Genomic DNA, 22,392 nt, shown 5'->3' on the forward strand with positions numbered 1-22,392 from the left:
TGGATAGGGGGAGGGTAACCATTTTTATATTTGTTTTAACATTTTATTTTATCACTTTATACAATATAAAAACAAACGAGATGAAAAAACTAGGTTAGTGTCAGAAATCTCCAAAATAAAAGCTCAAATCAGAAATCTCCTCTGTGCAGTCTCATCAGATTTAACCGGACTCCTGCCTCCCTCTAGTGGTCAGTTTGAGGAATCACCGGAAATCCAGCAAACCCGTAAAATATCTTAATTTTTTACAGTATTCTGTCTAATTAACATGCAAGGATCTCATCTAGGTGATATCAGCGGTCAATCAAAAATAAAAAATAAAATATTGATTTCTTCTCTGGAGGGAAAAATAAAATCTCTTTGTGTTGTGATTAAATTTATTAATCATCTTTTACAAAGTTCAAATACGACCGGATTTAAAGAATTAAGTTTATATTTTGAGATTTCTTTTAAAAAAAAAAATAAAAAAAAAAAAAATCATGGATGAAGTCATTAGATTTTTGTGGTTAAAAGGTCAAAGGTCAGGGTCACTGTGACCTCACAAAACATGTTTTTGGCCATAATTCGCTCATTATGACACAATTCAACTCAAACATCTAAGGATAAAATGAAGTGATGACATTTTATATCCAAAAAGGTCAAAGGTCAGCTTCATTGTGACATCATAATGTTCTGCATTATTCCTGCAACTCGACTGTAAATGTGAAAAAAAAAACAAAAAAAAAACAGATTTAAACACACAAACAGCAGTGGTGTATTATTAACAGATTACTTTTATTATAAATATACAGTGTTAAAATGGAATGGTACCTGACACTGCCAGCCGTTTACCGCTTATAGAAACAAACAAAAAAAAAAAAAATGGAACTTGAGTTTGTGCTGCAGATCTGCAATCATCAAATCACACATACGCAAGAACACAGAGCGTCAATCAACAGGAATTAAAAACATTCCCCCAATCACGTCAGACGCCTTCGGGGGCCATCTTGACTGCGATTAAACCGGGAAGAGTCCGTTCTTCTTCAGTCCGACTCTGTGTCCAAAAAGTTCAGCACAGTTTGCAAAGAGAAGAACGTGAGACTGACGCTGCTGCGTCGACGGTGATCTGGAGTTTGTTTCCTGGAGCAAATGATGACAGATGGTGCCAAGTGATAGAAATGAGATCACAGGAAGATGTGACAGAGACATTCATCGGTACGTAACATCCAACGGTTCATAAAAGGTGCCACATGCAGCATTTTTAACATCAGTACGACTCTTTCAGGATCGTGTTCCTCCAAACCCAAGACTACATTTCCCATAAACCCCTCTGCTGCCTCAATCCTCTTTTTCATCACCTCAAAGTCACACAGGAACTCTGAGACGTCGATCTCAACCGGCCAACAGAGGGGTAAACACCAGAAACAACCTTCTTCTGGAGCTGAATTGATTAGTTCGTTAACTGATTGGTGGAATGAAAATGACTCGTTCCAGCTTCTGAATTGTGGCGATCGAGATATGAAAATATCATCTTGGATTATGTGAATTTTTCTGTTTAATGAAATTTCAAAGATACAATCTTCGGCTCTGAGACCAGTCGAATCATCAACAATAATTTAAGTTTTTTTTTAAGTTAAAGTTAAAAAAATGTACTGGTTCCAGCTGAGTCATATTTTTAAAGTCAAATGTGGAAATATACTAAATATTTTAAACTGAATATCTTTGGATTTAAAGACATGATTTGAATTTTTTCAAAATTATTATTTTTGTACATTTTAAATGATTTAATCTGCTGATTATTTTCTTGATTAATCAATAATGAAAATAATAATTTTAATGGCAAACTAATTTGCAAATACCAGAAATATTTGCTACATTTGTGCAACTGAAATCAACTGGAAAAAAATATATATATATAAAAATATAAAATCATAATCTGTTGAATTTCTTAATTTTATTATTCTAGACTGAATCTTTGGAGTGTTAATCTGAAGAACAGCTTGGACAGTTTTTCATATACAAAATGATTAATTGATGATTCAAAAAAATAATTTGCAAATTAATCGATAATTAAAATAGGAGTCTGTTGCAGCAGTTTTCTGACAAACTGAAGCCGTCAATCTGTTTTTACCGTTTGGTTGCTGCAGAAAAAAAACCAAAAAACCAGCAACAACTTTTGTTGAATCCAGATTTCCCTGTAAAAGCTCAAAATGTAAAATACAGTTGATGTGATAACAGTTCACAGCTGTTAAAATGTCACATGCAGCACCTTTAATTTGATCATTTATCTTCATGAATGTTGCTCACTGGATGAATCACATCACTGAGCGCCGGCACAGACGGCCACTAGGTGTCCCTGCTGTCGAGTCCTTTAGGTCCAGTTTGCTCCGACGGACGCCGCGGAGCTGAGCGAGCTTCCTGCCGTGGCGAGAAAATCTCCGCCCGTAAATACAATGAAACGTCACAACAGGAGCCGCCGCTGCTGTTGTTGTTCTTCAAGTCAATGGCATGAAGGCGAATGAGCAAATCTAACTTTCATTTGCTGACTCCAATTTTCACTTTTAAGTATCAGGCACTTAATTTTAAGTCCTTTTACATGAATGAGCTGTGCCGTTCAAGACTGATGCTGAAGTAGTGTGCAAAACACTGGATATAACAAATCTGTTTGAACATGCATAACAAAATGTAAACATTTAAATCTTTATCAAAGGGAAAAAAAAATGAAATTAAACCTAAAGAAACCTTTACAAACTAAAGCTTAAATAACCAAAAGAAGAAGAAAAAGAAACTATCATCTCTCATACTGGTTTAACATGCTGCTCGTCTCTAAACTAGATCACCTCCCCCTTTAAAAATGACACACCAGGCGTTCAGCCGTCAGTGGCACCAAGTCATTAACATAAAAGACATGCAGGAAAAAAAAAAATTAACAAACTAACTAAGGCAAATGTTCAAGAGATTCAGACTGAGACACTCTGAGATAAAACTGGTCCAGTGGAGCTGTGGTTTGACTGGGAAGCTGCTGAACTGGTTCGTACGAAGTGTGGCGGCAGAAGTGTTTATAACTGTTCGAAAAGGTGGAGATAAAAGCTCAGACTCTCCTCAGAGACATTCATGGTGCTGCATTCACTTGTACAGATGGAAAAGTGGAAGAATAAACTCATACAATCTCATATCGCTTTTCATTCACTTTTTCTGTTTTTAGCAGCTTTTACCAAACACCATCCACACCCTCGGGGGCTAATGCTAATGCTAATGCTAAGGGAAATTCTGACCTGACAAACTGGTGACATGATGGCTGCAAACGCACCGCCGAAATAAAATCCAACACTAGCACTAATACAATCGATTTCAGCTCACATTACTGATCTGCTGTCATTTGATCACCTGAAGCAACTTCAGGTCGTTTATCACAGGTGCACTTCCTGTTCTTGAGGAAGTGATGAGCGTCGCGCTTTAGGAAGAGCGATACTTGATTTTTTAAAGACTAAAAAAATACAAATAAAAAGAGTGTTTGTTTATCTGCTCCAACGTAACCTACTGGCTCAGTGAAAGACTCACAACAAACAGACCTAAACACTCGCTAGCTTAGCGACGTTAAAGCTACAAACAACCCATAATGCAACACTCCCTGCAGAAGTCAAGTGTTCGAATAGACCTTGAATAGTTCCTTGAATATAAGACCACCTGCACTTTTCAAGCTTAATTTCCAGATAGAATATAATCTTATACTCCAGCGTGTGCTGCTGCCTTCCTGGCCAACACTTCTCCACTGTCTTCATGACGGCGAGCGTCCACCCCACCCTCCAGAACAGCTGTAAACACTTGAGCTTTAGCCGAGGTTGTACGAAATGATTTCCCTTGAAGCGGACTGAAGCACATCCAGAAACACCTCACCTGGATAAATGTTTAAAGATTTACGAAGCAGAGCGAGACACAAAATATATATTCACCCTGATGTAAGATGATCAGACGTGTTTGTGAGATATATTAAAATCTTACTGCATTGATTTAAATAGGAAATAATAAAGTGAACAGACGTTACCGTGGTAACAGGATCAGTAAGTTAAGGAGTCACCAACATCCTGAAACACTGACGGTTGAACTCGTTCTAGCAGAGGTTACGGAGGAGGTCTGAGTGCGGTGGTTTCTGGTGGTTTTCCATGTGCTTTGGTGCGAATGATCTACTGAACGATTCACCTCTGCCTCACGTGAAGCCAACAGTCAAATACCATCAGGAAAAAACTACCAAATGTTTTCATAACAAGTCGTGGTTCATCATCTTCTTCTTTTTTTTTTTTCTTTTCTTTTTTTAAATTAAACTCTTTTTCTTAAAAATAATTTCTTTAAACTCTCTGGACAAATAATAAATCTGCTGTGAGGAGTTTTTTTTTTCGAGATGAGATTTTGATGACTTGCTGAGATGAAAAGATTTTGCAGCTTTATCGACAAAAAAAACAAAAACAAAACAAAACAAAAAACAAAACCCAGAAAAACAACAACATCAACAACAACAATATGGCAACAGCTACACGATTTAGAATAAACAGCACCAGTTCATTTCGGTGTCGTGGTTGACTCCACTATTCTGGTAAAAAATAAAAACATTGGCAAGAAGAGAAAAAAAAGAAAAAAAACAAACAAAAAAACAAAAACAAACATGGCAGATATAAATATGCAAAATCCAAAAGAAGCAAACGGGTACAGTAGGTGTGCAAATCTGTGGCAGAGAAACGAGGGAAAAGGCTGAGTGAAGAGATACCTTGACGTTTGAGTTCTTTCAGCTACAAGAGGTTTTTTCTTTTTCGACACAACGAGGGGAGGAGGAAGAGGAAGAGGAGGAAGAGGAGGAGGAGAGGTGGATCAGTGAGCTGGTTTATGTGGAGGGGAATGCTGCAGGTTTGATTCCCTCATTTCCACCTAGTGTTAACACACGACCTGGTTCTGGATCTGGATCAGGATCAGCAGCAGAACAGTCAGAACATCGTCACATCTCAGTTTTGGTCACGGTCTTAAAAGGAGCAGTTTGACATTTTAGAAAAAGACACTTCTTCACCTCGCGACTTTTTTTTTCTCAACATAATTATAGTAATAATAAATAAATTAATAGCAGATTATCATTGCCAGTGATGAATCACTTCTCAAAAAGAGAGCGACCGAGGATGGGACTGAGCTAAGGACCGGAAACAGGGAGAAACAGATAAACTGGTTCTGTCCAAAAGCAACAAAATCCACATACAAGAGACTCTAAAGCTCTAAAGTTTATTCCTGCAAAATGTCAAACTACTCAAAATAAAATTCCCCCGAACAAGAGTCCACACGTAGCATAGCAGCATTGCTTCCCTTCACCTGAGATTAACCATGTTTTATTGACATGTCTGCCAGCTGATCTCCTGTTCGTTTGTTAGAAACCACAGTGATCAGCTGTTTTAGGAAAATTACTGATCCTCTTTTAAAAAGTTAAACTATACATTTGAGTTTCTTCCGTCCAAGCGGGGAAGTCAAAGTGCTGACGATAAGAAAAATCCAGAATAACCTTCAACACCAGGTGGAAATGAGATCCGAGTGCGTCTGTGTGTGTGTGTGTGTGTGTTAAGGATAAGCTCCACCCCCTTTGCAACAGATAACGCAGGTGGAAAATGTTTTTTTTTTAAGAAAAAAAGAACCTGAGGTAGTCTGAATGTCTGGGCTACATGTTCATGTATGATCCTCCTCCCGCGCTGATGTCATTTCTTATTGGCTGATCAGTGGAAGTGATAAAAGACGAGACGACGGCGCCAACGTGTGGCCACAGTTTGGACTTTACGGTGCAAAGAGCAAAGCTGGGAATCGAACCTCAACACCGAGGATTAAAAACTCAAAGACAGAGAGCAGGTTCGTCCTGATCAGAGCTCTTGATTTATTCAGACGAGCTTTTCTTCAGCTGCTAAAATAATCATTTAAATTTTGAAAACTTTGGCTTCTTTTAAAAGTTTCGTAGTTTATTGATCATCAGCATCAGGATGATTGTGACGCTGGATGAGAGCAGAATGCGGGACATTCTTCTTGCATTACATTGGTATGTGCAAACAATCAAAAGGAAAGTCTCGTTTTCGTTTCTCAAAGAAACAGAAACTCGAGGATTCCACGGAGACGTGCTGAGGAGTGACAGGAAGCTGAGCAGGTCCAACATCAAGGTATCTCTCTGAGTGAATGTGTTTGAAGCCGGCGATGAAACTGATCGCAGGCCGTTTTAAGGCACATACGTGTAAGAAAGGTTTATATAATTTCAGCTAATGAGCAGGACTATAGAAAGGCTTCACTTAACGAGCTATAACGTGAAGACCGAGGAGCTCCTCGCCCGGAGCTCCACATAACATCTAAACACTTTATCAGAAAATAACTATCTCTCTACAGAAGTAGAGTACAATTTAAAAAATGAAACTACCGAGCTACAGTACACTCTAGATGCTAATAATGACGTCTTGATGCATAGCATCACCCATATATGTAATATTGATTTTTTATTTTAAGTATCATGGATCTTATTCAATATTTCACCCTAACATTGAATAGTGGAGTTAATAGTGTCATGGAGGGTTATGGCAGTGTTTGTTAAAGACTCAGTTTCGCTCCTCCGTTTCTTCTTTTTTTTTTTTTTTTACCTTAAAGAGAAACGAACAGAGGAAGGAAGAGAAACTGATGTGTGATTGTCATGAGTCTGTGTCGAGTTCAATCAACGACCTGATTGAAAACCACAGAGGAAAACAGGAAATAACAGGAGACATAAAAAACAAAAAAAGGGGAAAGGAAGAGACGTTGTGAGTTCATATGTTCTCAAAGATGAGGAAAACGAACGTCCCTGCTTCGTGGGTTCAGGATTTCACCCACATCCAAAACCGACACCGCACCCCACGGTGAAAACAACTTCCCGGATTCCAACAACCGACTAATCTCCGACCGATCGACAGTTTTCTGATCACAACAGGGACAAACGCTAAAAACAGTGTGTGTCAGTGTTTGAGGAGCCGGCGCTCTTCAGCTCCGCAGGTCCAGGTCCGGAGCAGAGGGCGGGACCTTTCTCCTCCTGCTCCGACTTCTGCACTTTGTTGCTTATCTCAGTTTCACGGCGCTCGAGGTCGACCACCTCCTCCTGCTCCTGCTTCACTTCCTTCTTTACGACCACGCCCCCCTCCCCTCTCTCTGTGTCAGTCCTCTGGGATTCGGCCTCAGATCCCGGAGGAAGAAACTTCCCAAACCTGGTCCCGTTCAGATCCTCCTCCAGTTTCACCTGGAAGGGCGGCAGCCCGAGCAGGAAGGCCCTGATCCTGCTCGGGGAGCTCAGGTCTGCGGGTTCCTCCTGGTTCTTCATCTCTACGTCCTGCCCTCCTCCACTCCCCCCGGAGCCGGACCGGCACCCAGGGGCGAAGTCCTCGGCCTGGTCCGTGCACCCGGATCTGGGTCTCTTGGACGATGGTTGATCTGTGTTTCCGTTGATCGCGGCCCGGCTCGGCTCCGGCCCCTCCGTGCTGGGTCTCTTCACCGTGAAGCGTTTGCTGAGGTTGAGAGGCAGCGCCTGCTCGGGGGGAGGGGTGATGGGGGAGCAGGGGGGCTTGGTGCTCAGGTCCTGGGACAGAGCCTCAGACAGTCGGCGGGTGAAGGTCTGCAACTGAGACGAGTCCAGACAACGAGTTCTCATCAGCTGGCACACCTGAACGCTGCAGTCCAGGTTGAGAGGCAGGACCCGGAGAGGGGGCAGCGGGGGCCGGCTCCTGGCGTCCCGGTTGCCCCCTCTCTGTGCTCCCTCGTCCCCGTTACACCCTGAGCAGCGGTTGTGGTGCTGGTGGGGCTGAGGCTGAGGCTGGTCCCCGCTGGGATGAGGGGTGTCCGGGCTTCCGCTCTTGGGCTGGAGGGGGTAGACGGTCGGATGGTGCTGGGTGGGGTCTTGAGGCGTCAGCGCCGGGCTCTCCGGGGCTCTCTGGAGGCTGATGCGGCTCCTGAAGACGTCCAGCGGACACACGCCTTTGATGGGGCTGAAGCCGCCCAGGGATCCTCCGACGAAGTGGCGAGGCAGAGTGGAGAGGAGCACACCCGGAGCGGCGGGGGCCGCGGACTCCCCCCTGTCCGGCTTCAGCTCCTTCGGTTTGGGCTGGAAGGGGAGGAAGGGAGCCGACATGGGGGAGAGGTCGGGGGTGAGAGGCATGTTGGCGGGGAGGATGGCCGGCTGGACGGGCTGCAGGAAGACAGGAAACAGGAAGTCAGAGAGAGAATGTCCTTTAAATCTATTGTTGATAGTTTTTTTATTTTTTATTACACAGCTGGCTGAGGGGGCGTGTCTGTCTGTGTTTGATTGACAGCAGCATCTAACCAGGTGACACCTGCAGGTAGAAATCTTTCTGTGATCGTCTCTGATGCTTGTTTATTATGTGTGTGTGTTTGTTTTCTTCACCTCTGCTGCTTACATGATTAAATAAAGAAAGACTCTGATCACAGTTATTTTGAATAAACCTGATACTTTGCAATATTGTGATTATTTCACGACATGAGGCCTTCAGGTTACAGCAAAAACCTTGTGTAGATGTGATTTTCCTGCTGCACTGTGGAGTTTGAGGTGTTACCCTGTGTGTGCTGCTGGGCATCGGTCCTCCTCTGCCTTTGGCTGGAAGCAGAACTCTCTGCTGCTGAGTCTGCGTTGCAGTCGCTGCCACCGCCGCCGCCGCTGCTGCTTTGGCTTTGGCCTGCTGCTGAGCCAGCAGCTTGGCCTGAGCGATCAGCGTGGCCTTGTTGCGTGTCCCCGGCGGCCGGCCTCTGCCCCTCTTCACCACCACGGAGCCGTTCGGGTTCACGATCTGCTCAGAGAGGAGGGAGACCAACGGTCAGATCTGGTATCTTGAAGTATTTCATGTGTTTAACAGTGAACAGCTGATATAAGCGGTCAGGCGCTGGTCGGTTGCAGCAACAACTAAAGGGGAAAATCAAACCACCGCACGCCGAGATGACTTCACTGTCACTTTTAAAGAGGGAAAAACGCATTTCACCTGTGGCTTCTTCAGGTTCACTCAGTCATATTACGACAGAGTTCACAGGGGGCGATAAACTCACCCACATTTTTGCGGTATTTTAACATTTTCCAGAAAACACGATGACAATATTACACATTATCAAAAACCACAGCATTATTAATATTACTAGAGTTACAGAGATAAAAGAACTAATTTCTATATACACAGCTCAGTCCTACATAGTACCACATTCTACATTCCCCCTCCTCTCCTTGGATTAACGGGATCTCAGGGAAACGTCCTCAACAGGACGGATGTAAAAGTGTCTCCCAAGTCTTCTTCTTTTCTCAAAAGCAGATGTTGGAAAATTGGGTTCGTGTTTTATTCGGGTCAGTGCAGTGATTCTGACATGACGGCTGAGATACACACTGAGGGGGAAACCAGCATCTCTGATGATGTGGATCTTTATTAATTCATCACCATCGAAAATCTGCTTTTAAAAAAGTTATTTATCGTTTTATTATTCCAATAAAATACATATCAAAAGATCTTTTGTGACTTTGACCTTGGTGCAGTTTTATGAAGGTAAATTTATGTTCACTGACACATGGATGTATTTTTAATGGCACGTGCTGCTACAGATGATTGTTTCCAAACTTATCCAGAGAAACGAGCAGATGATTTCTGAATGAAATAACGGAATGAGGTAAATTACTGAGAGTGTGACTGAGCAGCGAGGGGTCACTGCATGAAGAAAAAAATCTAATAAAATGAAGTATTTGATCCTTTTTACAACCTTCAGCTCATTTATTTCATGACATCCTGCAGCTGGTCTGTCACTTACAGTTCGAGGAGGAGGAGGAGGAGGAGGAGGAGGAGTAGGAGGGGAAGGAGGAGGAGGAAGAGCGGGGGTTGTGATCTTCTTCTCCTTGGCTTTGGGTCCTGGTTTTCTGCCTCGAGGAAGTGGTTTCCTTCCTCTGATCCCTCTGGGTTTTGGAGGAGTGGGGGATTCTGGGATTTTGAACTCCGCTCCTCCGGCTCTGAGGTGCTCCTCGTAAGGAAGCATCAGCCTGCGACGCAACATCACAAGGATTAGTGCGTAAAACTTTAACAGTAGCACATCTTCTGTGTAGGGTTTCAGTGGTGGAGGGTGTCAGCGCGTCTTGTCTGACCTCTCGTAGTGTCTCCTGGTGCAGGTCGCAGCGCTGGTGCTGCCGGGGCATCCTCCCAGCTCGTTATAAACCACTTTCCAGAGTCGGTCTCCTGTCACCTGCCACACAAACACACAAAGGCGAAGGTGATCAGATCTGAACTCACGACATCCTGCAGAAACGACTCGATCAAACATGAGGATAAATATGAAATATTGAATCTGTGAATCTTTGTAACGTAAACGTACTTTATCAATAAAGTTTATTATTATAATTTTGTAAAGAGTCTAAAGCTCCTTAGAAATGAATGAAGTGAAATCAAGTATTTGAAGATCAGGCTTCAAGTTCAATGTAATGGATTATGGCCCTGGTGCTGCTGGTGGAGTGGTAACACAGTGTGTGTGTGTGTGTGTGTGTGTGTGTGTGTGTGTGTGTGTGTGTGTGTGTGTGTGTGTGTGTGTGTTCAAAACAATTACATACATTATACAGTGTTAGTGGTGTACCACCATGCTGTATAATACAGTATTGTTCAGTACAAGGCTCATTTCAGTGCAGTGGGTGGAGTGAAGGACTGAGCCTTTTGTTGTGAACAGAGCAGCACTGAGCTGAAGCTGCACTGACTGTTTCTGTCCCGACTGACTGTTTCTGTCCCGTCTGCCTGTTTCTGTCCCACCTGACTGTTTCTGTCCCGCCTCCTTGTTTCTGTCCCGACTCCTTGTTTCTGTCCCGTCTGCCTGTTTCTGTCCCGACTCCTTGTTACTGTCCCGACTCCTTGTTTCTGTCCTGTCTGACTGTTTCTGTCCCGACTCCTTGTTACTGTCCCGACTGACTGTTTCTGTCCCGACTCCTTGTTTCTGTCCCGTCTGACTGTTTCTGTCCCGCCTCCTTGTTACTGTCCCGACTCCTTGTTTCTGTCCTGTCTGACTGTTTCTGTCCCGCCTCCTTGTTACTGTCCCGTCTGACTGTTTCTGTCCCGTCTGACTGTTTCTGTCCCGTCTGACTGTTTCTGTCCCACCTGACTGTTTCTGTCCGGACTCCTTGTTTCTGTCCCGCCTCCTTGTTTCTGTCCCGCCTCCTTGTTTCTGTCCCGTCTGACTGTTTCTGTCCCGCCTCCTTGTTACTGTCCCGACTCCTTGTTTCTGTCCCGCCTCCTTGTTTCTGTCCCGACTCCTTGTTTCTGTCCCGTCGGCAGGCTAACCCTTTATGCTAAGCTAAGTTATCCAGTCGGTAGTTTAATATTTAACTTACAGACTACAGTTTTTCAACCTTCTCGTGTTTTTCTCTGCTGGAAAACAAATGCCAGACTATTCCTTTAAATAAAGGTTATTCCATCTAAGTCGAAGCGACTCACCTTCTTGTAGCCTCCGAGCCGCTTGACCACCGAGTACATGAGGAAGAGGTCGACTGAGGAGACAGAGGACGGACATGTTTGAATCCAGGCAGCAACAGGAAGAGGAAACAGAGCAGAGATGCAAATATGATACACAGGAAATAAAAGTCAAACCAGACTGTAATTCTGAGATAAAACTCTCAGTTTGACTAAACAAATGTGTCTGATAAAACCCAAGTTCTTCAAATGTGCCTCACTCCGTTGTTTAAACACTTCCCATCCCAGGTGATGGAGCCTGAGAGGATCTGCCTGGAAGACTGCGAGCTGTAACTGCTGCTAAAGACGCTTCGACTAAGTCCTGAACTAAGAGTCTGAAGACATCTGTAAATGAGACATTTCAATGTTTGATTTGTTTTTTTATTTGATGATGGGAGGAAATGGCAATTTTATCCATTTAAAATTGAACCTACAACATAATAAAGTGAAGAGGTGTGAAAAGAAACTTGTCCGCCCCAAAAAAAAACCACCCCATCTACACACCACATCCTCTGAAACATGGGAGGGAGGAAGGAAGGAAGGAAGAAAACAATTAAGAAAGAAAGAAAACAAGGAAGCAAAGAAAGAAAAGAAGAAAGAAAAGAAAGAAAAGAACGGAAACAAGAAAGAAAACAAGAACGAAAAGAAGAAAGAAATAAAACAAAAAAAGAAAGACAGAAAAAAAGAAAGAAAGGAAACAAGAAAGAAAGAGTCAGACTCACTCTTCTTGAAGCCGAGGTTGGGGACTTTGTGGATGGGCGAGCCGTGACGCTCCATGAAGATGTAGAGCTGATCCAGGAACAGCTGCTCCTCAGGGTGAGGGAGCCAGCTGCCCTCACAGCCGACCTCCACGCTACCCATCACGTTCTCCTGACACACACACACACACACACACACACACACACACACACACACACACACACACACACACAATTAGCTGATTTTATTTTCCACCTCATTCTGTGTAACGGCGCATGTGAACCGTCACCAACACGATTCAAGGACCAGGTTTAGTTTTTTGTTTGGTCGTCCTGAGTATCTGAGGATCTGAGGATCAGTCAGCTGTTGATCCGGAGCAGACTGGGGGGTCCGGGGCCTCCAGGAAGAGGATCTTATGCTCCACTTTCAACTACAGAGGTTTTTTTAATTTTTTTTAAATCGAATGTAAAACTGAGTGTGATCAGAAAACTTCACCACTGTGATAAACAACTTCATAAACGGCGAACAACGAACCTTCATCCTCTCGATCCAGGACTCTGATTGGCTGGAGTTCGGGGAGTCTTTGCCGTCGCGGCCTCTCCTCTTGCGAGGTCGTCCTCGAAGACTGAGAGACGGACATCCTGCAGAAAAAAACAAAACAAAAACACAAACATGAATAAAAATTCAAAGGAAGAAGAAGAATTCAGTCGAACATTCATTCATAATTTTTACTGTGAGACTTTAAAGCTGAAGCAGGAGCTGGACTCTTCTCATGATCCTTTTCTACCCATGATCCTTTTCTTCTCATAGTCCCTTTTAGAAACCTATGACCTCACCTGCATATTAAACGATCCAATAAAAGGTCTCTGAATCTCTGAACCGACACATTAGAAAACTTTAAAAGGGACATAAATCAAACACGCCTCAGCAGACAACAAACCGAAATGCACAGAGCCACAACAACAGCAGTAACACCTATTGACAAATTAACATGTTCTCCAACAGGACATGAGTGTAGCTCAGCAGCTCACGTAGCCACTGACAGTTCATAAATACCAAGCTGATCTGAAAACAGCATCACTAAAACAGGAAATAAATATGCAAATGAAGCCATAACAATTACTTACAAATGTCAGAAAACAAGGGACTGTCACATGTTTCACAGCTGTGTGAACAGAACCGGTCTGAGATGTTCTCCAACCGGTTTATTCTAATTGTTAGAGCGGCTCTGTGCGCCTGATGAACTAAAAGATAAACAGCCCATCTAATCACATTATCTGCCTCCCAGTGAGAGTTTAAGTTTTAATTTAGGCACAAACATAAAAATGATTTATAAAAATCTGCCTCAGTGACGTTTCTTTTATTTGTGACGTACGATTATAACGCAGCTACTGAGCAAACTCTTCCCGTCTTAAAACAAGCCAGGTCACTCAGCACACGTTGGACTACTAAAACAATAAACTGGGCGTCTGGCTTCACATTTACATAACCAGCTTTTGTTTAAAAAAAAAACAAAAACAAAAAAAGACTTGTTATTCCTGTTCCTGTCATTAGCAGTCATGCTGTTAATGTGCCTCCACACAACACTGTGAAACAAAGACTATAAAGCATCACATCGATACGAACGCCCAAATATTTGTAAGATGAAGCTACTTCATGCTGTCTTCTAATCTTCATAAAGGTCAATAACTTACTCCTTAGTCTTAGTCTTTGTGTGGTGGATGTGAAGTCTGTGGGGAAACTTCCTACATCAATGAAAAGAGCTGAGGGAGTGTCAGGAGCGACCAGCAGGTGGCAGCGTTACACAGAAATACAGGGAGCTTTTCAGGGAGGGGCGGTGATGCTGTCAGATGTAAATCTGAGAAGGCTCATAATCAGATGGAGATTTTATTTGAACGACACACACACACACACACACACACACACCTCATACAGTCTGTGCTTTTATTTTGTAGGTTTTAACAAATGAGAGCCTGCGTGGTGCAGTGAGCCTGTTCGCCCCCTGGTGGCTGTTAGGAGTTGATGTTTGTGTCTTTGTGGAAGATTTTCCTACATTTAATTGAAAAAACATTTTTTTAAAAGGTGAACAAAGAGACTTTTACTTTGAAAGAGCCTGTGAAGACGTCACATGATCCCTACTCAAAACTGAGAGGTGATTGCGGACCGGTTTCTGAGACACTCACTGAACTGCCAGGAGAAGCCGGCGCTGTTCTCCAGCGTCGGGTGGTTGAACGTGTCCCTGCAGTACATCACCCGGGTGTTGGGCAGCGCCCTGACGCCCCCCAGGGCCAGCAGGTGGGGGTCCTGCAGCCCCAGCCCCCTCGCTCCATCCTGGATGCGTCTCTGCAGGGAGCGGAAGCGGCAGTACTGCGGGTAGCTGAGCACTTTGACGCCCTGACGCTCCAGCGGGCCGTCTGAGAGGAAGAGACACGAGACACACGAGAACCGAATGTCAGTCTGTGATCAATAACGTCCACAACTCCGTTACTTGAGTCACAGTTAGATCCTCTGGTCAAACATTCCTCCAATACAAGTTAAAGTTGTTCAGTTAAAGTTAAAGTACTGCAGTACTTGATTTTGAGAATACTCAAGTATTCAAAAGTACATTTTTTTATGTCAATCATTGTTGTTTTGTTCCACATTTAAAGAATCGACTGACTGAAGAACCTGTAGAATAAAAAGACCATGTATCTGTGAAGAACTGGTCAAGTCCAGTTTCTTTTCATTTAGTCTTTTTCTTTTGTTTAAATTGTAACGTGATCCGAACTCATGTAAAACCCAAACCCAGGATTTCCAGCCTTTTCTTTACAGGCTGAACAGTTCTACTTATACCTTCACTCACCAACAACTAAAAAACACCTTTATCAGGTACAACTATAAAACCAGATGCAGTCTCATCCGACAGCTCAGACATAAAGTTCACAAGGATAATAATGTGACCCTGTCAGAGGTGTTCATTTCACTATGTGCTCTTTATCTTCTTGATGGAAGCTGAGCATCGAACAAATGAAATTATAAATTATTGATGAAGAACAGGATTTCTGTATTTCATTCCCTGACTGCTCAAAGGAGTTATTGACGAACTGGTGCCGCACGAATTTATAGTAGAATAAATATGTTTAGGTTTAGTGTGTGTGTCTGTGTTTCTTACTCTCGGTTTTGTCTCTGAGCGGCTCGCTGCTCTTGTCCGCTGTGTTGTTGTTATTGTTGTTGTTGTTGTCGTTGCCGTCGCTGCTCTGCGGAGGTTTGTGGAGGCCGTTGGTCCCGCAGGGTGGTGGCGCCGGCGGCAGCTTCGAACAGCTACTCCAACCTGCCGGCCGTGCACACGACCATCTCACCAGGTCCTCCACCCGCACCACCATCTTCCTGGACACCGCCAAAACTTCATCCTACACAAACACACACACATAAAATAAGTTCAATCTATGATTCAGTCAAACAGGTTTAATGCTGCATATTGTTCAGACAGAATCTCTGACGTGGCGTTCAAGTGCCACAAACCTCAAACCTCCTCAGCTCCTCCCACACCTCACCTGCTCTGCAACTCTCCAATAGGAGAAAAAGGTCTTGATTGTTCTTGTTTGGCGAAGTCGTGACGTTTTACGTGACGACACAAAAAAGAGCTGCAGAGTGAGAGATGAGGCCGAACCTGCTGATATGAGGTTTTATTATAGGAGGTGGACGACTTCTGTTGGAAGTCTGAACTGAAACTTGAGGAGAAATTATTTAAAATCTCAATTTAAAAAACCAGCTGCCACTCTGTCATTAAAACCTGAAAGCACCACCTCGCCGTCGGACTGCACTGTGCTCTGATGAACTTCATGCATTTGCCTTCCAGTGCGATTACATAACGTTTCACATTTTAACTGTTAAACAAACTGTGAGACAAAAAGCCACCTGACGAGTTCCACCACTTGCTTTTTAAATAAATGTCCTTTTTTTCTCGTCTCCTCTTTCCGTCATTATTTTTTATTATTCCTCCGTTGTTGTTTTTTTATTACCTCTCACCTTTTTCAATGAATTTTCCATCTGACTAAAAACCTTTGTACCCGTCTTTTATCATTTTACTGCCTTCAGTTCTTCTATCCATTAAAGCAGTCCAGCTCTTTGTTCAGAACCAGTTATTTTAAACATGCTTTGATTTGTCTTTCTTCCATAAACTAACAGTAAATGTTGTTTATTTTTACTGTGACACATGTAGAAAGGCAGATGTTGATCTTGACATTTAAAGATAAGGTTTTAACTGATCAGAGAATTCATGCAACCTGATGCAACATTCAAAAACGAAAGAGGAAGTTTATGAAAAACACCCGACAGACTGCAATGTTTCCATGCATCTGTGAAGAACTGCTCAAGTCCAGTTGTAAATGACTGGTTTTCTTTCTCTTTCTATTTGCATTTTAGTCTTTTTTTATCTTTCTTTGTTTAAACTGTAACCTGATCTGAACTCAAGTAAACTCCACAACAAGACAGGCTGTGTATTCAAAAGATTTTCAGCCTTTTACAAGCTTATTTACGTTTGTTTTCACACAACAACAACAACAAATGCAGAATATGTAGCACAGCTGTTGCGTTGCACTGTATAGGTGTACCTAATAAAGTGAGCAGGGAGTTTATATGTGTGGAGGAAAGGGAAATACATAGAAATAGACACTAAAACCTGATTCATCACCGCAGAGGAAACAGTGTCTTAAATTTAACTTGTGGTGTAAAATCCTGCAGCAGTTTTATTGCACACAAGCAGAGGACGACACAGACAGCGGGTGATTCTCCATCAGCCTGTTGCTATGTGCAATTTCAATTTTAAAATTTAAAAACTGAGCGGAAACATCAAACTTTGAAAAAATAAAAATAAATATTGCAACATTTTTTTTGCGCTTGGCTGAGGTGGAAATCCAAATTCTCCATCGTCTGAACTTGGACTGACCTCATCTTCTCCTGCAGCGTTTTAACGGCAGCGATTGGAGAATCTGAACCAAAATTTGTGCTGCAGCTGGATGAAAACCTGGATACTGAGATATCAGAGGATGGAAACACTTCTCCTGACTTTTAATGGCTCATAGCAGCAAGACAATTAAAAAAACTTGCTTTGTTTTCTGTCGTTTTCAGACTCGTTCAGTCTCTGACAGTGTTGCTCTATTCAGCTAATGTTTCCTCACATGCAGACTTCCTCTTGTGGGATTAAGACACGCCGACGCCGCCGTCCTTCAGACGTGTGTCAGAGCCGTCACATTAAGTGCAGTCAAGTTTCCTTCAACACAAACAGTTGACACGCACGTGTGTGTACGATGTAAAAGCCTGAGTCACCGTTCGCCCAGTTTACATCGAGCTGCTGCTGCTGCTGACGTCTCCTCCCGTTCCAGTTTGTCAGCTGTGATCCAGATCAGGCTCAAACCCCCCAACCCCCGGGCTGCAACCAGGTGAGAGCTCCTCGCACTCCTGCCCCACAGCAGCAAGGTGTGAACTCATTAACACAGCAAAAGGCTGAGGAGCTCTTACACAGAGCGTCTCTGCAGGAGCCACGAATACGCATTTTGAAAATTCAAATATTCTGGTGTTTTCAAAGGTGTTTCCCTCTGAAGCTCTTCAGCTTCTCCTCCAAGCCTCATGTCGACTGGAGCCCCTCCTCCCAAGTTTACTTGTGAGCAAGGCCCCAATGGTGATTTTACGAGCCTTTTTTCAGACATGGAAATCCACTGGTGGAAAATAAATGTTCTGGAGTACCTGAACTTTTCTTTCTGCTTCATACTCGGCTGTAGTTATTCCTCTGAATAAGATTTTATTCAAACTAAAGCTCACAGAATTTAAAGCTGTTTCAGACGTCTGTGAGCAGTTATCAGTTGTATAGAAGAACGATTTCCTCACTGAGTGTTTCCACATTGAACTGCAGTGAACCAATGACAGTCTCATAAACACAGAGTCAGACAGCCAGCGATTCATACGTCACAAACCTAAGGAACCAATCCTGTCAGCTTGTGGCGACGGGGGGGGGGGCTAAATAAACATGAAACCTTGTCAGTACAGAGAGAGAGAGTTAGCATTAGCATAACAGCTAACATTGTGTCAGCTACTGCCAGTAAACAAGCTAATTAACAACATAAACAAATAAAAGATGCTAACTACGCTAACCGCTCTCCTGCGTCTGCTAGTCTCTGACTCTGGTCTCAACAGTCTCTGATGTTTCCTCCTCTAACCATCTTGATAGTCTCTGCTCCTTCACCTGATCCAGATTTCTCAACCAGGAAGTAAAAGTAGTTTGTAAGAAGTAAATTTAGTAAATGAGGAGCTGAATACTCGTCAAACCACAGCGCACATCTGCACGTTTTCCTTTCTTTGCATGCATGCTCGTCGTACTTATGTTAAAACTCAATAAATCAATGTAATACTGAGCTGATCCTCCACAAAAAAATAAGATAACACTCGAGACAAATGAGGATGTTTTAGAAATAAAGTCTTCATATAAAAGAAACTGGGCAGTGATTCCTGTAAAAGCAACTTTCAGAGGCCTCATTTTTCCTCCAGGAAAATTAAAACCTCCTTATAGAGACTGCAACAGTGGAATATCTAAGTTCAAAATGTGGAAAATTTGGTTTCAGACAAGTCATGGGATTTACATTTGGGTAATACATTAGTCTGATTCCCAAAGGGAGATTCTCATGTGAAGGCTGAGCTGCAGCCTGCATGTGAACTGTGTTAATCAAAAACACTCACAGCAGCAGCAGCAGCAGCAGACGCGTCCACATCTCCTTTCTCTTTCCCTGTTCGTGTGAAATCACGGCTCATTTTTCTCATATTTAAAGTCATTTCACTCATTCTCCCGACAGAGAGATGCGATTATGAATTAAACCGATAATCAAATAATATTAGAGCATAAAATAATGTCACTGTTTGTTCTCAGCACCGGGGAAAAAGACCAGAGGAAAATGAGGTTATAAAAGACTTTTCGATCAACAAGAGGAGACTTTCACTGAAGGTTAACCTGTTTAGATTCTTGGCCTAAGATGATTGGATAAAAAAAGGAGGCAGTGTTCCTGTGACGAGGTTATTAATAGACGTTCTTAAAGCATTCCCCAGATTATATTAGGGAGACGTTCGCTCTCAGTTACAAAACGGATCAGGACTGGGATCAGTTTAAACTCATGTAGATGGTATTCTGCTTTTTTTTTTTTAGGTTACTTATATACGTTATTCATCTGCTTCCATTTACATTTATTTTTAAGTGCTGTACTTCAGTACAATTTTGATGTACTTATTTCTACTTTATACATTTTAAAAAGGCAAATATTGTACTTTATAAGACAAAATATAAAATCGACAGATAAATTATGATGTAAAAATCCGAGGGGGGAAACTGACAAACTACAACATTAAAAGTAATATACACATTAATCCAATAACTTGATCTGCATAATGTATGTAGTGTACTGCGGTGAGAGATCTGAGCACTTCCTCCACCGTCTGTTTTACTTCCTTGTTGTTGCTGTGACGCCTCAATTTCGTTCTGTGACACCGACAAAGTTTCTCTTCTCTAATCTAAAGGATTAAATCAGTGAGGCTCAAGGTTCACGCCACCGTTATGCCGACAAAGTATTGAAAACGCCATTGATTATATAGTTTGATTAATCAATCAAAGCAGTGGAAATGCAGCATGTACATTATATGAAAGGCACCAGCAGTTTATTTTTGTCCTGATGGCCGGTCCGACTATGGACCAGTCAGCCATATACTAGGTTTATACCTCGTCTTGTTTTTAAAGTGATAATTTACAGTGTTTTTAAATAATGAATAAAGTAAGAATACAAAAAAATACCTTTTTTTTTTTTTTTTTAATTTCAATAAACAATTAAATTTAAATTATTTTTTTCCCCTCTGAACGCAGGACAGAAATTGATTCTTCTTTGGAGCCATGGTTGAATTATTGTTTTCCAGAATCAGTTCATCAGTTAGTGCCACAGTGGAGTCAGAACCTCTGAAGTTAAATCAGTTCAAGCTTAAACTTCCCTCAGATCTCGTCTCACGATCATCAGATCTCGTCTCACGATCATCAGATCTCGACCCACGATCATTAGATCTCATTTCACGATCATCAGATCTCGTCTCATAATCATCAGATCGAGCCCTTTCTCTTCAGCGTCTGAATAATCCTGGTGACTGTCGTCTGTACCGGAACAGGAACTGCTGGTAGCCAAAGCAGCAGGACTTTGCATTATGCAGATGCACCGCAATGTAAATCAGCGAGTTCATCCGTCAGAATAATAATAATAATAATAATAATAATAATAATAATAATAATAATAATAATAATAATAATAATAATACCTCAATACCTTTGCATCTGTTTTCATCATATTAATTCGAAGCTGATTGATGTTCCACGGATGTAATTTTCACCTCATGATGTGACTCTGATATTGGAAACTGAGGATGTTAATGAGCCACGGGAGCTTTTCAGATATTTGTCAATAGCTTTCTTTTTAATTTATGTTTCAAACTAAATGAATTTTAATCTGAATTTCTTCTAAAGGCATGTATGAACTCCTTTTTTTAAACTACTCAAAAGCCATTATAGTCAGTTTTATGTTTTAGGTTAGTCACCGACTTTTTGAGGGCGTTCAAATCCAAATCAGCTTTGATTCAGTATTAAATCTCTGGAGGAGGAGCCAGTCTCCCCGACCTTTGACCCACCTCTCCGTGCTCCCTGGTCCGGCCCTTTGGCGTGTCCTCGGGTAAGAAGTAAAGCCTGGCGCTGGCCAGCAGGTGGTGTCGCGTCTGGTCCTCCCACAGTAAGGTCACCTGCACACGAAGAAGAAATGGAGGAAGAAGAAGAAGAAGAAGAACACAGGTGTAAACACAGATGCCGTGTTGCTGATCAGAGGCCTGAGGTCTGAACTACGAAGCAGGATTACAGGTTATCGAGGTAACTTGGGTTTTCAGTCCTACAACGGTGGTTCACTTGTTACCAGGGTAAATCTCCATGGTAACTGATGCTTCTCTACTTCTCTCCTCTTTCCTTTCTCCCCATCTCTGCAGCAGAAACAGTCGAACATTAACTTGAACTGTTTTATCTGCATCACATGTTTATAACAGTTTGTCCATCCTGAGACGAAAGAGCGAAAATACTCAATATAACATCAGTCTGACTTTAATAATTATTAATTATTTCTAGTGTTTCTTGTTTATTCCAGTCATGTGATCATGTTGTTTACATTTCACCTGGTTGAATATCATTTTATTACATTACCTGCAGGTATCAGCGTTTCCTCTCATATCACACATTAATACTTTATTATGATCATGTTTCTTATAATTAAAAACTGCGCCTCTTTCACATGAACCAGGATTAACTGAACCAGGTGATAACCAGCTTGTTAGTACAGGTTAGGTTCAGTTAGAGTTTAGTCAGATAAGGGAAAGTTATCCTGTTTAACCTGCTTCGTAGTGCAGGCCTCAGGTAACGCTCATGATGAAGAGAAACCTCGTTCTGTAATCGAGGAAACAACCTGATGTCCTCAGCTGCAGCTCCCCCAGAGGAGAGCCGACGTCTCAGCCACATGTACAGACAACCAATCAGCTTTTTAGGACGAAGACTTCAGGAGTTAAGAATGAGGGCGGATCATTTCACATGGTGATGCACATCCTTGTATTCCAAGTAAAACCCAGAGCCTTCAGTGCTTCATCTCACCAGCAACTTTTTAATCTTTACACTAAGTGGCCATAATTTGTCAGCAGGGGTTTTCATGAATCATCATGTGGCGAGGACGGTGATGATGATGTTTAATCACTGATGATGAAGTGGACGATGGTGGCTCGATGTAGCCCACAAGTTAAAAGTCTTTCATTTGACATTTTTAATCACTATATGTCATGTAAGTGAACAACCAGCAGCTGTAACTGTGAAATAAATGTAGTGGAGTAAAAATATAAAGTACAAATACTATCTCATGTAATGTCATTATTTGTTGTTCAGTGAATAAAAGCTCTTTAACACGTTTGTATCAGAGCAAATACATGATCATCTCCATCTTTCATTCTGATCAATCACTGTCGATAAAACTGTACCAACCTAAATACAACGCAGGCTCGTTCACACGTGTCTTTACTTTTTTCAGCTCACGACCTCAATGGACTAAATTTAGCTTTGCTGTGGGATGTAGACTCAATAATAAAACATATCACTCTTCTATAGCTCACGTGAGCAGGAGTGTGACCCATTTAGGAT

The 22,392-nt window shown here is 42.3% G+C and overlaps 1 protein-coding gene across 1 annotated transcript in view; it reads right to left on the minus strand.

The window, feature by feature from the left end:
- Positions 1-5,705: 5,705 nt before the first annotated feature.
- Positions 5,706-22,392, minus strand: part of LOC111656079 (uncharacterized) — a 29,649-nt gene continuing 12,962 nt past the window's right edge. The window contains exons 3-12 of the mRNA XM_087174357.1: positions 20,859-20,966; positions 15,325-15,562; positions 14,357-14,587; positions 12,708-12,814; positions 12,197-12,344; positions 11,460-11,512; positions 10,130-10,227; positions 9,802-10,027; positions 8,574-8,804; positions 5,706-8,188 (exon numbers count right to left, since the gene is read on the minus strand). Coding sequence (XP_087030483.1) covers positions 6,953-8,188; positions 8,574-8,804; positions 9,802-10,027; positions 10,130-10,227; positions 11,460-11,512; positions 12,197-12,344; positions 12,708-12,814; positions 14,357-14,587; positions 15,325-15,562; positions 20,859-20,966 — 2,676 coding nt within the window. The 3' untranslated portion in view covers positions 5,706-6,952. The remainder of the gene's footprint in view (positions 8,189-8,573; positions 8,805-9,801; positions 10,028-10,129; positions 10,228-11,459; positions 11,513-12,196; positions 12,345-12,707; positions 12,815-14,356; positions 14,588-15,324; positions 15,563-20,858; positions 20,967-22,392) is intronic.

The sequence above is a fragment of the Seriola lalandi genome, unplaced genomic scaffold (assembly GCF_002814215.2).
Source record: "Seriola lalandi dorsalis isolate HSWRI2012SDOR001 ecotype SW California unplaced genomic scaffold, Sedor1 jcf7180002054343, whole genome shotgun sequence".
Taxonomy (NCBI): Eukaryota; Metazoa; Chordata; class Actinopteri; order Carangiformes; family Carangidae; genus Seriola; species Seriola lalandi.